Raw genomic sequence first — 15,128 nt, forward strand, 5'->3', positions numbered from 1 at the left:
TTGGGTGGAGATAACCAAAGTACATGCGCACAAATCTTGTTTTGTCAGCTGGTGGTCTAAGAGGTATTGGATTTGTGTTTCTTCTGTCCTTCCAGGGGAGTTTTGTTGCTTGTATGATCACGATCCTGCGGCAAATGGACGACAGCCACTATAACCACTATATCAGCACTTTCAAAACCAGACAAGACATCATTGTAAGTTGTCTTTGTTGGATCTGTATTATACTTCTTATATTTGGGGGCGGGGGGAAAGAAGGACGGGAGGGAGGAAAGAAAAAGAAAAAGAAAGAAGAAAAAAGAAAGAAAAACTGAGCATCATGAGTCCAGAATTCTCTTTCACTCATCTCCATTACTTCATGGCTGTCCACAATGATTACAAAAAGGAAAGGGTTGTTTCTTTCTTTTTTTTTTTTTTAATATACTCATCTGTGACTTATGTGATTATAGGGAATTTTTTTTTAAGTTTGATTAGGAAGTAGCCAGAAGTGGCCAAAGGGAATTATCTTTTCAATTTTTTTTAATTTATTTATTTACGATAGTCATACAGAGAGAGAGAGAGGCAGAGACACAGGCAGAGGGAGAAGCAGGCTCCATGCACCGGGAGCCTGACGTGGGATTCGATCCCGGGTCTCCAGGATCGTGCCCTGGGCCAAAGGCAGGCGCCAAACCGCTGCGCCACCCAGGGATCCCGAAAGGGTTGTTTCTTATTTTCTCTGTCTGATAGCATTTGAAGACCTCAAAACATGTACCAAGAGGCCCTCACTCAGCCTCCTGAGTCTCTTGGATTTAGAGAGAACCTTTATTTAGAACCATTTGGGAGATCTTTCTTGTTCTCAGAAGAGAACCTCATTTTCAGAGGTAGTTATGCCATGGCAAGGATTCTGGGAGGCAGAGATGTGCACAGTACTGCTTCTAAGATGTGGTTGGTGTCATCTTTTTCAGTATTCCCTGGAAAGGGAAACAAGAAGAGTTAATACTTGCCCCTTACAACATCTGTAAGATGATATTTGCCCCCTGACAAATGTCTGTCACCTTCAGTTGACAATATTGTATTCTCTTTTGTTTTAAACAAGAAAATTGTTCTCATAATGACTGTTTAGCATACAACCAAAAGTTGCCTAAGAGGCAAAGCTGGGCCTCAGGTGCTTCCCCAGGATCCTCTCTTTAGGGAGTTGTTAGTGACTATTAAAAAGTCCCTGAAAGTATTGTCTTATCTTGTAAAGCAGTGAGCCGGACATAGCTGGATCAGCAACTCAGTGACCCGTTGCACTAGTCCTTGTGGTGGACCATTCTCCCACCATCCGTGCATATTCCAGTCTTCTTTAGGCTCTAGATTTTCTACTTAATGCCTATATTATACTGGTAGGATGTGGCCTGTACACCTGAGGATATCCAGTTCCGTTTCTGCCAATAGCCTTCCTTTCTGTGAGGTCCACATGATGGAAGAAAACACAAGGAACTGCAGAGAAAATGCTAAGAAGTAGTAGTAGTAGTAGTAGTAGTAGTAGTAGTAGTAGTAGCAGCAGTAGTAGTAGTAGTAGTAGTAGTAGTAGTAGTAGTAATGGCAGTGGGAGTAGGTCCAGTGATGAACCATGTGGTTTAATCTGGAGGCCTTCATGAACCTCCGCTTAAGCCATGCTCTGGCCCGCAGCATGGTACAGGGACTCATAGCAATATGTAGTTGTGCCCACAGAGACCAAGTGCAAGAGAATTAGGAACAAAGGAAGGGAGGGAAGAGGTGGAAGTGGGGTGCTAGCCGCGTGTCCCCTCCATAGGCAGTGGGAATAGTGGGTTTAAGAACACAGACTTTAAAATATCCAGATCTGGGTTTGAATTCTGGCCATTCTATTTCCTTCTGTGAAGTTTTCAGCCAGCTATTTAACTTCACTAAAGCTCAGGTTCCTTGTCTATAAGATCATACCTATTTTGAGGGTTAATGTAAATGAGTATCAGTTGAATCAACACCTGATAATTACTGAGCTCTGTGTTTGGCACGTAGTTGATGCCTATGAAGACTAGCTATTTATAATAGTAATTTTATTATTGTCATATAAAATAAAGTTAACATAAAAATAGTATAGTTATTTTTAAAAAATTTCCTTCAGAAAGTTAAGTAGAATAAGGGAAGTTATACTAAATTCAAGCTTTTGACAATATAGTTCCATTAAGTATGCAGACAAAACAATACAAAAAAAAAAAAAAGACAAAACAATACATTCCAGAACAATGGTAGGCTCTTTCCCCTGTATTATCTAATTAAAAGAGGATTATTATCCCCATGAGGAAACTTGTCATCAGGGGCAAGCCTTCAGGGTACAGCTAGGCCATTGACTTCCAGCGAATTGTCCTTTCCCTCCCTCCGCCTCTGAGTAAATCATTTGGCAGACTTTGGGAAGTGGGAGATAAAGTAAGACCCGGGATAATCTGTGAATTACCTTTCTTATACCATCGCTATTTCCAATTAATTTAGATTCCCAAGAGTTCAATGTAGAATCGGCATCAGAAGTGGATAACTGGCATCTAAACTTGATTCTTGCTTCACAAATCACAAATTCTTACTGGTTTGAGAGACTCAGTAGAATAATTAATATATGAGACTATGATGAAACATTTTAAAACTAAGGAAATATGTGTATGATTTGAGAATTGACGATAGAAAAGTTGGACTCTCCATTGAACTGGAGGAAGAGTCAAGCATGGCACAGACTTCAGAGCCAGGACCATTCCCACTCCTGTGCTGTGTGGCATCCAAAGTGCCGGAAGTTGGCCATCATGCCCACCATCTCAGAGGAACATCATTAGAGATCGAACCCAGGCCGCCGACTTCCCAGCTCCCGCCTTCCTTCTGCTACATGATGTAATTCATAAGATAGAACTGTGCGGTTTAGTGCCAGAGGGATTGGCCTGGATTTCCAACTTAGGAATCCGAGTGGAAAATGTCTAAATTTAACTAACTAATAAATAAAAAGCTTTCAAAACTTTAGGTTTGAATTTTAGTCCAAAATGTTCTAAGTTGCTTTTTGATCACAGCCCCCTTTTGAATATAAGAGCTGTTTTCCAGACACTTTGTTGTGTTCTTTTGTTATTAGTTATTACTGTCATCACGACCCACTGCCAACTATTGCTGTTTAAGGACCCTTCAGGACCCTTCCCCCAAGCCACCCCTGGGAACATTCCTGGAATCGGAGGCATCATGACTTTGCTTTTTATTTATAGTGGCTTTCTTCTGTTCTAATAATAATAAAGGAGAATTGGACTCAGAGTTATTAGAAGTATCACAATTTCCGGCAGATTCATTTTAAGTGCAGTAGATGTGTTTGGACAAACTTGGCAGCAGAGGACTAAAGACATCATGACTCTAAATTTGGGGTCCAGAACCCTGAGTTCTCTTTCCTCCTCTCCCACTGCCCAGCTTCTACAGCCTGAAGCCAGTCTTTTACCTTTTCACAGACTCAATTTTATTATTTCTAAAATGTGGACAGCTTTTTTGTTCTTGTCAGATCTTTAAAAACTCTTATTTTTTAAAAAATATTTACTCATTCACAAGAGACACAGAGAGTGAGAGAGGCAGAGAGAGAGAGGCAGACACATAGACAGAGGGAGAAGCAGACTTCCTGTGGGGAGCCCGATGCAGGACTCGATCCCAGGACCTCAGGATCACGACCTGAGCTGAATGCAGACGCTCAACCACTGAGCCACCCAGGTGCCCCCCCCCCAAAAAAAAACCTTATTAAAAAGCTAGGCTGTAATTATGGGCAAAGGACATCTTGTTCTCATGCTGTCCATGCTCCCTCTTGTCACCTAGTTCCCCCCACCCCAAACATTCCTCCTTTGTTCTCTGCAGGACTTCCTCATGGAAACTTTCATCATGTTTAAGGATCTGATTGGAAAGAATGTGTATGCCAAAGACTGGATGGTCATGAATATGACACAGAGCAGGTGAGACGGCCCAGGATCGGGCCTGAGGCATTTGACTCTGAATCCTTGGCTATCATGACCATGACCAGTAACCTGACCTTTGGAAAATGCTGTTGAATCTCTTGGGGGGACATCTGGACTCTATAGAGTAAGGAGCCTCCTGTGGCTATGATGCCGGTTCTGGACTTGCATTCTTGCTTTTCCCCTGGCTGTTGGCAGCTGCTCTGCCTCAAGCTCTGTGCTCTGGTGTAGTCTCTTGATTGCCCTCCATCCTTAGTCTCGGCTCTCCCATAGCGCCCTCCCGTGGTTCCATGTGGCCTTCATCATCATGCCACGCAGAGCCTCTGTGGCCTGGCTCACCTTGCTTTTCTAGCCTTACCTTCCAATATTTCACTCCATATACAACGTGTGCTACAACCAGAGTGGCCTGTTCTCCGTCCCTGAACGTGTCCCATGCTTTCCCTTGGGCTGCATCTTCCTGCTGCAGTGCTTTCCCCACAACCTCCAGCTGTCAGCGTGCCACCATCCAAGGTCCTCTGCAGAGGAAGCCTTTCTGACCTGGATATGGCATTTTCCTCCTTTAACGTCCTGTACCTCTTTGACACCCCCTCCACCGGATTGTCCATATTCTTTGTTGGGTCATGGTTAGATTTACATGTTGCAAGTAACCCCCACCAAGTTGTAAACATCTTAAGACCAGGAACCCTCTCCTTTAAGACAGACCTAAGCCAGTGCTTTGTAGTTGTTGGACCATAACAAATACTTGATGAATAGGAGCAAAGTGAACCGAATATATATATATTTTTTTTTTCAAAGTTTCAGAATTTTATATATATATATATATACATATGTATATGTATATATATACACATACACACACACATATATATGAAATATATATACATACACACACATATATATGAAATAAGATTTCAGAATTATATATATACAGATAATGTTCACAATTCTCTGTGAACTTTATTAATAAAGTAAATCATCAGAGATACAGATGTAGTGAAATGACAGGACACCCCAGGCCCCAGTGTTTATAGCAGCAATGTCCACAATAGCCAAACTGTGGAAGGAGCTGGGATGTCCTTCGACAGATGAATGGATAAAGAAGATGTGGTCTTCTTTATACAAAGGAGCATTACTCAGCTATCAGAAAGGATGAATACCTACCATTTGCAACAACATGGATGGAACCAGAGGGCATTATGCTGAGTGAAACAGATCAGTTGGAGAAAGACAACCATTATATGGTTTCACTTATACGTGGAAGATAAGAAATAGTGAAAGGGATTATAAGGGAAAGGAGGGGAACCTGAGTTGGGAAAAATTAAAGAGGAAGACAAACCGTGAGAGACTCCTAACCCTGGGAAACAAACAGTTGCAGAAGGGGAGGTGGGTGGGGAGATGGGGTGATTGGGTGATGGGCACTAAGGAGGGCACTTCATGGGATGAGCACTGGGTATTATACTATATGTTGGTAATTTGAATAAAAAATAATTAAAAAATAAATTATCCTAAGAGTTGTTAACATACCGATTTAGAAAAATCCTTCCCAACTACATGCAGACAGATTAAAGAAAAACTCTCATCAGTATCGCAAAACTTGAAAAGGGAAGCATGGCAGTAGAGTGCAAAGAGCCCTCTCTGAGGCTCAGGAGACCTGGTTGATCATCTCAGCTGTACCCTCCAGGGGCTAAATTGTGATGCAGCTTTGCGTGGCTTGTGGAGTCAGTTCTAGAAACTTGACTTGAATGTCTTCTGCAGTCTGCTCTGCTGTTGGTCTCTGATAACCTTTACAAAGCTAAAGATTTCATGTTGCCGAGTCTAGGTTTGCTTTGCTTTGGTTTTTCACGTAGGTGGGAGATGTTCTGAAGAGCAGAAAGTTGCCTTCTTCATCTGGTATTTCCTTCCCACAGGGTTTTCCTCCGTGCGATAAATCAGTTTACTGAGGTTCTCACAAGGTTCTTCATGGATCAGACAAGCTTTGAACTTCAGGTAAGCATCTCCTCACCTAAGGGGTTCCTTGAATTCTCAGTCATGGTGAGACAACTGTGGCATTTTGGAAAACATCACTTCAAGTTTTATCGTTTTCAAATGCAAACAGTTTTCCTGTTTTTTTCTCCTTTCCCTAAAGCACACATTCCTATCACTCTCCTCCAGACAGAATCAAGTTGATTTTTTTTCTTTCTATATAACTAATACAGGTAAAAAAAAAAAAAAAAAAAAAAAAGTAAGAGTAGAAAATATAGCTAAGCAAAAAGAAGTAAATTGAAATACAAATAGTTCTACCCTCTGCTGTGAACATAACACAAATACACATAAACGCATGTGCTTGCAGATGGGCACGCAGACATTCCTCTGCCTGCAGGTGGTTTCATTTCTAAGGAGAGATTCACATACACACTTGTGTGAAAATCCAAACTGGGTTGAAGCAGGTGACTCCTAGCTCCATCTTCATCCATCCAGCAAATATTATTTATTTGCACAGAGCACCATTTTAAGGCCTGGTGAAGGTAGACAAGTTCCATGCTCCCGTACTTCAAACATTTTGTTGGTGACATGCTTTTGCTGTGTCATGTGGCTTTGTTTATATCTGTGGGACTTTAAAAGTGGAGAGTCCTAAGAAGAGATTATATACGCATTTATATATACATATGTATGTGTGCGTGTATATATAAGCTAAAATGGAGTACCTATATTTGCTAGACATAATATATATATATATATATATATATATATATATATAATGGCATATATATGGCATATATATATATATGCCAAAATGGAATCAAGCTGTGCAGTTCTTTGGCAACCTATTAAATTTAATTTTTTTCTATCATCTTTTCAATGATACTAAATATTCTCACAATATTATTAATGGCTGAGTACAGTCTGTCATAGCTGGGCCATGATTTATTTAACCAAATTTTTCTTCTGAACATTTAGATTGTTTCCATCTTCTGTTATTTAAATAGCACTGTGAAGGCCTTCCTGGCTTTAAATACTTTTAAATACCCGTGGTTATTTTGCCAGGATAAAGTCCTAAAGTATTTACTATTTCAGAAGTTTGGCAGGATTTTAGGGCTTTTGATACATATTGCCAAAATACTTACTATAAATAGGTGCACTTCCTGGCAGCAGTTTTGCCCTATCTCAGGAGTAAAGACAAATATAATAGTCTGGATTTAAAAAAAAACTTAATAGTAAGTGTTAACATTTTCAGAGCTCAATAATTGAAACACAAGAAAGAAAAAGAAGCCTGGTGGATTTTATTTTGCTTTTTTCCCTTAATCCCTGTGAGTAAATTTCTACCATGTGGCATCGTTTTACTCTGACCCTTACTAATGTTATTTTCCATTTCTTTTCACCCACACAATCAATTTTGAGCAGCTCTGGAACAATTATTTCCATTTGGCAGTAGCCTTTCTCACCCATGAATCCCTTCAGCTTGAAACCTTCTCTCAAGCCAAGCGCAGCAAAATTGTCAAAAAGTAAGTGTCCTCTTAAACTTGCTTATGATTGGGAAGGTGATTTTTCCATTTTTTTTCAGAGCAGGGTTTTTGGTATCACAGAAATGAACTATTCAGGGGCTCCCCATGTTGTTAGTGAGATGTGTCTTAATGTTATCACTTAATAGACTTCAAATTTCCTTGGATCATGTCTCTTTTCAACCCATCAGTCATCGAAATTTTAAATATTTTCTTTTTTAAGGCTTTTAAAAAATTTTTAAGATTTTATTTATTTGAGAGAGAGAGAAAGAGAGTACAAGATGGGTGGAGGGTCAGAGGGAGAAGCAGAGTCCCTGCTGAGCCAGGAGCCAGATACGGGACTCAATCCTGGAACTCCAGGATCATGACCTGAGCCAATGGCAGACACTTAAGGCTCAGGCGCCCCCATTGCAGTTTTTTTAAGTGGCATCTATACTTGGAGAGGTGCTGAGGCTGGCCAGCACTCCCACCTCCATCCAAGAACAGCTGCCCATCTGCTGGCAGCTTACCCAAATTGCAGGCGCAACGCCTCTCCCACTCATACTTCACAAAGCAGAGTTCTTTGGCCCCACTCTGTACCTCTCAAGTCACTTCAGCAGAGGAGCCAAGACTAACACATCCCCTAAAAATGCCCTCCAGATTCCTGGCTCGGAATTCAACATGGACATATGTCCAGGAGCGATGAGAGATTTAGGGAAGCTTTTCATTGCTTTCCTTTCCGGTCTGTTTCAGAGTTCATGGAGAGCCTGGAAACTCAAGGCTATGTAGTTAAATAGAACATGAGAAATTTATCATTTAAAGGCTATGAAACTTGAGCTCTGTTCCCTTGCCAAGATGTCTGAGATTCTAGGCAAACTCTATGGTATCTGTCTACCCCTGGTTTCTCCCTAAAACACAGATTGGTGGCTAAGAGATTGAGATTTAAATCTCAAAGATAAAAGTAAAACTGGTTTTCCAGATTTCCCTATGGGGTGGGTATGGAGAGAAAATAGATTTTTAAGATGGATATCTTAATCTTAGACTATCTTAAATGACATAACTTCTTTCAGTGATGGATTTGATTTTGGTTAAACACTCAAGAGTGAAGTTAGTTGACACCACGTCTGGTATATAAAGTGGTTAGTTAGGATTAATGATTCTGGGTTTTTTTGTTTGTTTGTTTTGTTTTTTTGATTCTGGTTTTGATCAGAGAAAAATGTGACTAAGTACATGTTATATAAAATATATATGGTCTATGGCCATACCACCCTGAACACACCCAATCTTGTCTGATCTTGGAAGCTAAGCAGGGTTGGGCCTGGTTAGTACTTGTATGGGAGACCACCGGGGAATACTAGGTGCTGTAGGCTTTTCTTTGGGGCACCTGGGTGGCTCAATGGTTGAACATCTGCCTTCGGCTCAAGTCCTAATCCCAGGCTTCCCAACGGGTAGCCTGCTTCTCCCTCTGCCTATATCTCTGCCTCTTTGTATGTGTCTCTCATGAATAAATAAATAAAATCTTAAAATAGGGATCCCTGGGTGGCGCAGCGGTTTGGCGCCTGCCTTTGGCGCAGGGTGTGATCCTGGAGACCCGGGATCGAATCCCACATCGGGCTCCCGGTGCATGGAGCCTGCTTCTCCCTCTGCCTGTGTCTCTGCCTCTCTCTCTCTCTCTGTGACTATCATAAATAAATAAAAATAATAAAAAAAATATATAAAAAAAAAAATAAAAAATAAAAAAAAAAAATCTTAAAATAAATAAAAAAAAATATATATATATATGCATATGAGCAAAGATGCACGTTGGGAAAAACATTTTTACTAATGTTACAGAAATATGAATAAAATTTTTTCAGGAGTTCTCTTATTTTTATAAGTAGCATCAACAGTGGTCTTAATAAACAATAGTAGTTATCATATATTGCTTATTATGTGCCAGACATTAACTATATATGCTTACCTAATATAAATAATAAAATTAGGTATTTTTGTTGGAATGTAATAGTAAGAAAAGTTTGTTTTGTTTTTGTACAAGAAGCCTTTACATAAGAATTTTATCCTGGGGGGATCCCTGGATGGCTCAGCAGTGTAGCTCCTGCCTTTGGCCCAGGGCATGATCTTGGAGTCCCGTGATCAAGTCCTATGTTGGGCTCCCTGCATGGAGTCTGCTTCTCACTCTGCCTGTGTCTCTACTTCTTCCTCTACCTGTGTCTCTGCCTCTCTCTTGCTCTGTGTCTCATGAATAAATAAATAAAATCTTTTTTTAAAAAGAATTTTATACTGGTTTCTAAATTTACAAAGGAGGAATTTGAAAAAAAAAATGTTTAGTGCAATGAGTAGAATATGTAGAAACATGATTGTAGGATGGGCCATAGGTCCTTACTAGAGATCCCTGGGAACATTGGCCATATCGACTTTGACCTGCCCTATTTCTAGTTTTCTTGGCCCCCAGCTTCTTGTGGTTGTGGTTGGGGTAGCCTCAGGCCTATGTATTCTTTAAGAGAGATCCAGGTGATTTTGATTCTTCTCTAGTCATTAACCACTGTCTAAATCAATGTTTCTCTCTCTCTCTCTCTCTCTCTCTCTTTTAACCTTTCAGAATTGTTTTTCTAATCACACCACCCCTGAAATATTAATACCATATATATATATGTTTATAAACATATCTGTTTATGTACTCTGTGTATATTTGTACTTCCTACATAAGAACAGTAAGCCTTCTGTGCCCCAAGGACCCTACAAGGCTGTGTAGTTAAATAGAACATGAGAAGTTTCTCAACTGAGAAGGTATATCTAGAGTTTCTCAGTGTGAGTACTCTGAAGAACATAGTGGTATGGATGTGGGTTTCTCAAATAAAAATGTATAAAATCAGCATGTTGGTTAGACATCAGTCACATGGCCATGTACATCATGCCTCATTCATCTTCCTTTTCATTACTGCTTGTTATGCTTTGTTTCTTTGCTTAGCAGTGGCCAGAATACTCCTCACCCTTCTCTCTTTGCTAAGTTTGACAATTTCATTTGTCAGTTATTTTTCAGCATTTGCATTTGGCCCCTTCCTGCTAGTAAAGTCCCCTCTCCATGTGGCCCATTTCTTTTTTGGGGCTTCTTTTGGTATTAACTGTGTCTCTTAGAGTGACCTCGCCTCAGGCCTGTCTTAAATGTGACCTAGAGGAGCAACAGGCTATTTTTCCTTGCCTCATCATTTTAACATATGTGCTCATTTCCACTGCAGATCTTTCTCTTGTTTATGATCTTCTTCCTAGATATGGGGACATGAGAAAGGAAATCGGTTTCAGAATCCGTGACATGTGGTATAACCTGGGTGAGTGTATGACCTTGAACCTGCTCCTGCACAACTTCTGTGTCATAAGCATCCCACCATGGGTTCTCTTGGATTTTAATTCCCAGTAACCCCAAGATTGATTTGTCTGTCTAGAAGTGAAAGTTGACTTGTAGATCTTAGATTATGACATCCACATGTTGTCAGAATATGATACTTAGTCACTCGTAAGTGACTGAGTTGATTTACCCACATGACCTTTTCCTGTTCTGGCCCTGTGGAGGAACATGGTGACACTTGACTTGCAGTTGAAATCACTTTTTAATATCCTCACTTACTTTCATTTCAGGTCCCCACAAAATCAAATTTATCCCCTCCATGGTGGGTCCCATTCTGGAGGTCACACTGACCCCTGAAGTCGAGCTCCGGAAAGCCACTATCCCCATTTTCTTTGACATGATGCAGTGTGAGTTCAACTTTAGCGGAAACGGCAATTTCCATATGGTAAGAAGTGGTAGAGCTGGAATCTTCTGAAGGCGCAGATAGTCAGCTCTGACTTGCTTTCTTTTAATATAGAGAAGCAGTAGCCCAAGTAATTTTAGACTAATCCAAGTTGGTCTAAAAACTATTTACTTTTCATTTTGTAAAGCAATTAAGAGACAGAATTGAATAACCTATCCCACGGCTGAGAAACGTTGTTTTTCTACATGTGTTTTCTAAATAGCTCTGCATCTCTGGGTAATTAAAATTTGACATCACCCATTTTAAACCTGTCTGTTGCAGTATAGCTGTGTATATACAGTATAATGCCAGATTAGGGGAATGATGCTGTGATCATCTCTTGTTTTGAAGTTTCCCTCATTTATATGATCTCTTCCCTTCCCTTCCCTAGTTTATATGATCTCTCTCTTTATGCCTCAGTTTCTTTATCTATCTAGCATATTGGTATTGAAAGGAAGATTTTGTAGCTGTGAAGCTCTGCAAAAGTAAATTCCACTGCCAGGGCTTAGACAAGAAAGAAAAATAAAATAGATCATTAGAATCATTAAGGTTTGTCAAAACAGAAAATTAATATCTGGTTTTTTTTTCCTGCAAATGTAAAGCAGAGGACACAGTAATGTGAGACTTGTTTAGAGAGTTTCTGTCGGACCCTAGTACATGATTAACAGATGACAGGAAGCATGATCTTCCCCTATACCATGTTGGAAAGCATTCACAGTTCAATAAAGGAGTTGTGTCGAGTCTAGAAAGCTTGGCTGGGTGTCTTGCATGTCCTCTTCTACGGACACCAGGCATTCTCCTGTGAAATTCTGCTTCTGCTTTCAGTTTGAGAATGAGTTGATCACAAAGCTGGACCAAGAGGTAGAAGGGGGCAGAGGAGATGAACAATACAAGATCCTTCTGGAAAAACTGTGAGTATTTCAGAAACAAAGCTTCAAGTTGACGCATCATTTAATGATGGAGGGAAGCAGGCTTCTGCTGTGCTTACAACCCAGTTGAGTAGTCCCAGAAGCACGGGGGTCACCACCACAAATGGTTCTCGGTGGGATTAATGGAGTTTACACCGTCCACTGCTGATGTTTGTTTGTCTGATGTGAATCAAATGTCCATGTTTTCCTGGCCAGCCTGGCCCCTCGAGAACAGAGCAGATGGAGGAGAGGGGGGGAGGTACAAAGCGATGGCATTCTGCCCATGTTTGAATCGCTGAACTTCGCCAAAAGTGCCAGCGCCTCTAATTATGGCTTCAAAGCACCAATTTAAAGGAGGAAGGAAAAAACATTTCAAAGTCCACTTTACATTTAAAAATACCATATGCCCTATCGAGGGCTTCTGAGAACACCTGTTAGATCTCCAGCCAGGTTGGTCTTTGCACTGCCCTACCCACCTCGCCCACATCTAACGTTCTTCTTCCCTCCTTTGCTCACAGTATCACCGCCACTCCCTACCCACCCACACATACCACACACACCCCTCCTGGCCTCTGAATTCTCCTTTGCGCATGTGGGGTTACGATATAAAAAGGCGGTTAAAAGCACTTGGATGTTGGCGTTAGACAATCTTTAAATCTCGTTTAGCAGAGTGTCTGTTACCAACTCCATACTAATGGAGTGTCGCTGCTCTCGGTTTGTGCTGGTCACTGCTGCCATCCTCAAGAAAGGACCTTCATCCTCCGTGGTGCTCACTACCTAGACTACTCATTTCTCATGTCCTCTGAGCCTTTGTGATACTGACCAGCTGTGCCACCTGTTGATTGGGTTTATGCCTCTGTCACTTTGTTGCCCACCTCTTTCCAGGGAGTGGCATGTGCTAGAGTATGCTTGGGGACAGGGAACTCGCAAGTTGGTTTTCTTTTTTGTTTTTTTAAGATTTTAGGAGCCAGCACACTGGATGCTGAGAAATGGAATGGAGTTGATGATTCAGCTATATTTTCAAGAACCAGAAGTCTTTCTGATTTTTCTTTTAGTGGATGACAAGACCTGTTCATTGATCTTTTCATCATGTTTCCATTAGGTCTATGTGCTTGTGTTTCAAACCTTCCCACATTATGATTTTTATATTCAGATCTTGTACAGGAGTCAAATGGGAAAATTATATACATCTATACATACATAATATATATATGTGTGTGTATATATATATTTATATATACAAAAAAATTTACAAATGATAAACTACCCCTATTTTATTCCCAAGATGAGTTTTCTCTGTAAGTTTTTTTTTCTTCATTCTTCCTGAATCACTAACTCAGAAAAATATGACTATACGAATCTCCAGTGTTCAAGAATAATCCTAAAGTCTGCGCTAATTCCTTGGACCCATTTCTTTCTCTTTTTTTTCTCTTGTTCTCCAAGTTTTCTTCTAGTTGTCAAATCTAAGAAGCCCCTGTAGAATAGTTTTGTTCTATTTGGGTCCAACAAGAGAAGATTTAGCTCAAAAGTTTATCCTCAGCTTATTTATTTATAGTTTTGCATTTTTGTTGTTGTTAAATAGCAGTTTTGTCTGAAGAGGCACGTGTGTGCATGTGCACTAGATTGCTAGGGTCCTCTAGGTTGTGCATTGATTCAATGCTTTCCAGAATGCCCACAGGATGTCCTGAAGTGCTAGGCTTTAGGGAGAATAAAGACATAAAAAGATGGATCAGATAGCATACACAAATCTTTTGGGCAAAGACAAAAGCAGAAAACAAGTACAGATAGAGCTTCAAAGATGGGCATTGTGGGCTGGGATTCTAAGTGACAATGGGACTTGAGCCAAAGCCCTGAAGACAAAGCAGAACTTGAGTCACTAGGAGGCACAGCAGAAGCCAAGCCGTGGGATAGGACGATGTTACAGGAAGGGTGTGTATTTCCTAGTCTGGCGCCACCTGCTGCTAGGCCCTTAGAGGGTACTCATTAGCTGCACTGGAATGCCAGACAGTATGGAACATGGGTATTTATCTACGCTTCCCCGCTTCCAGGCTCCTAGAACATTGCCGGAAACATAAATACCTCTCCAGCTCTGGAGAAGTGTTTGCATTCCTGGTCAGCAGCCTGTTAGAGCACCTCCTGGACTACAGAACCATTATCATGCATGATGAAAGCAAGGAGAACCGCATGAGCTGTACTGTGAATGTGCTGGTAGGTGCCAGGCCCCCAGGTTGGTGAGAGGGCACTGCTGGGTCACCCCCGCAAGCATAACTCAGTTCTGAGTAGACCTCACAGACTCAAAGGTATCCTGGGGCCACCTCAGTGGAGTCTGTGTCCTGCTGAGTCCAATTGGGACTGCTGACTCAGCTTTGCATTCGGGTATCAGTTCCCACAGACATAGGGATGAAGAGTGAAACAAAAGGTCTTGGCTCAACTCTTACTCAAAAGCCACCCTTCATGTTTTTCTCTTCTTGTTTATATGTGGTTGCTTTGTTGTTGGAGAAATTGGGCATAGACAAATATGCTTCAGAAACACTATACCGTGAGGAGAGAGTCTATGGAATACTCATGGTATAGAACTCTGTGGTCTTGCCTTTCCCTATATATGCAACTGGGACCACAGACCTCAGAAGTTTAGGCTGCCATGCATTCCTCTGCTTAATATAAATGAAGAGCCTGATTCCACTGTCTCCTTGAGGAAGAAAAGAGACCATGAGTTGACTTGAGTATCAGTTGGCTCTCTGTTCACATAGAGGGTTTCCCTCACATTTTTTAAATGCATGGTCCTAAAAAAATTCTTCAACTTACCTTTATAAATGGTCCCTCCCTTTCTTTGTGGGGGTATTTGTTAAAGGTAGACAATAACCTTTGGGAAAATGACACTGTTGAAGAACGGAAATAGTGATTTGGCCATTCCCATAGCTAGCTTCTCAATAACCTTTGACTTACATTGGGATTTTTGCTCCCCCCTTTTTTGGTAGAATTTTTATAAGGAAAAGAAGAGAGAAGACATATACATAAGGTAAGCTGGAGGAGACTTCT

General features: G+C 40.8%; 1 protein-coding gene and 1 non-coding gene across 2 annotated transcripts in view; both read left to right on the plus strand.

The window, feature by feature from the left end:
• Positions 1-15,128, plus strand: part of DOCK5 (dedicator of cytokinesis 5) — a 210,529-nt gene that overhangs the window by 154,419 nt on the left and 40,982 nt on the right. The window contains exons 28-36 of the mRNA XM_055299886.1: positions 96-194; positions 3,844-3,938; positions 5,846-5,924; positions 7,320-7,420; positions 10,664-10,722; positions 11,030-11,184; positions 12,007-12,092; positions 14,138-14,297; positions 15,068-15,108. Of these exons, the coding sequence (XP_055155861.1) occupies positions 96-194; positions 3,844-3,938; positions 5,846-5,924; positions 7,320-7,420; positions 10,664-10,722; positions 11,030-11,184; positions 12,007-12,092; positions 14,138-14,297; positions 15,068-15,108 (875 nt within the window). The remainder of the gene's footprint in view (positions 1-95; positions 195-3,843; positions 3,939-5,845; positions 5,925-7,319; positions 7,421-10,663; positions 10,723-11,029; positions 11,185-12,006; positions 12,093-14,137; positions 14,298-15,067; positions 15,109-15,128) is intronic.
• On the plus strand, positions 8,648-8,766 carry LOC129493983 (5S ribosomal RNA). The gene has a single exon (XR_008661257.1). It is a non-coding gene; the product is annotated as a 5S ribosomal RNA (ribosomal RNA).

Source organism: Nyctereutes procyonoides, unplaced genomic scaffold (genome assembly GCF_905146905.1).
Source record: "Nyctereutes procyonoides isolate TBG_1078 unplaced genomic scaffold, NYPRO_anot_genome, whole genome shotgun sequence".
Classification (NCBI taxonomy): Eukaryota; Metazoa; Chordata; class Mammalia; order Carnivora; family Canidae; genus Nyctereutes; species Nyctereutes procyonoides.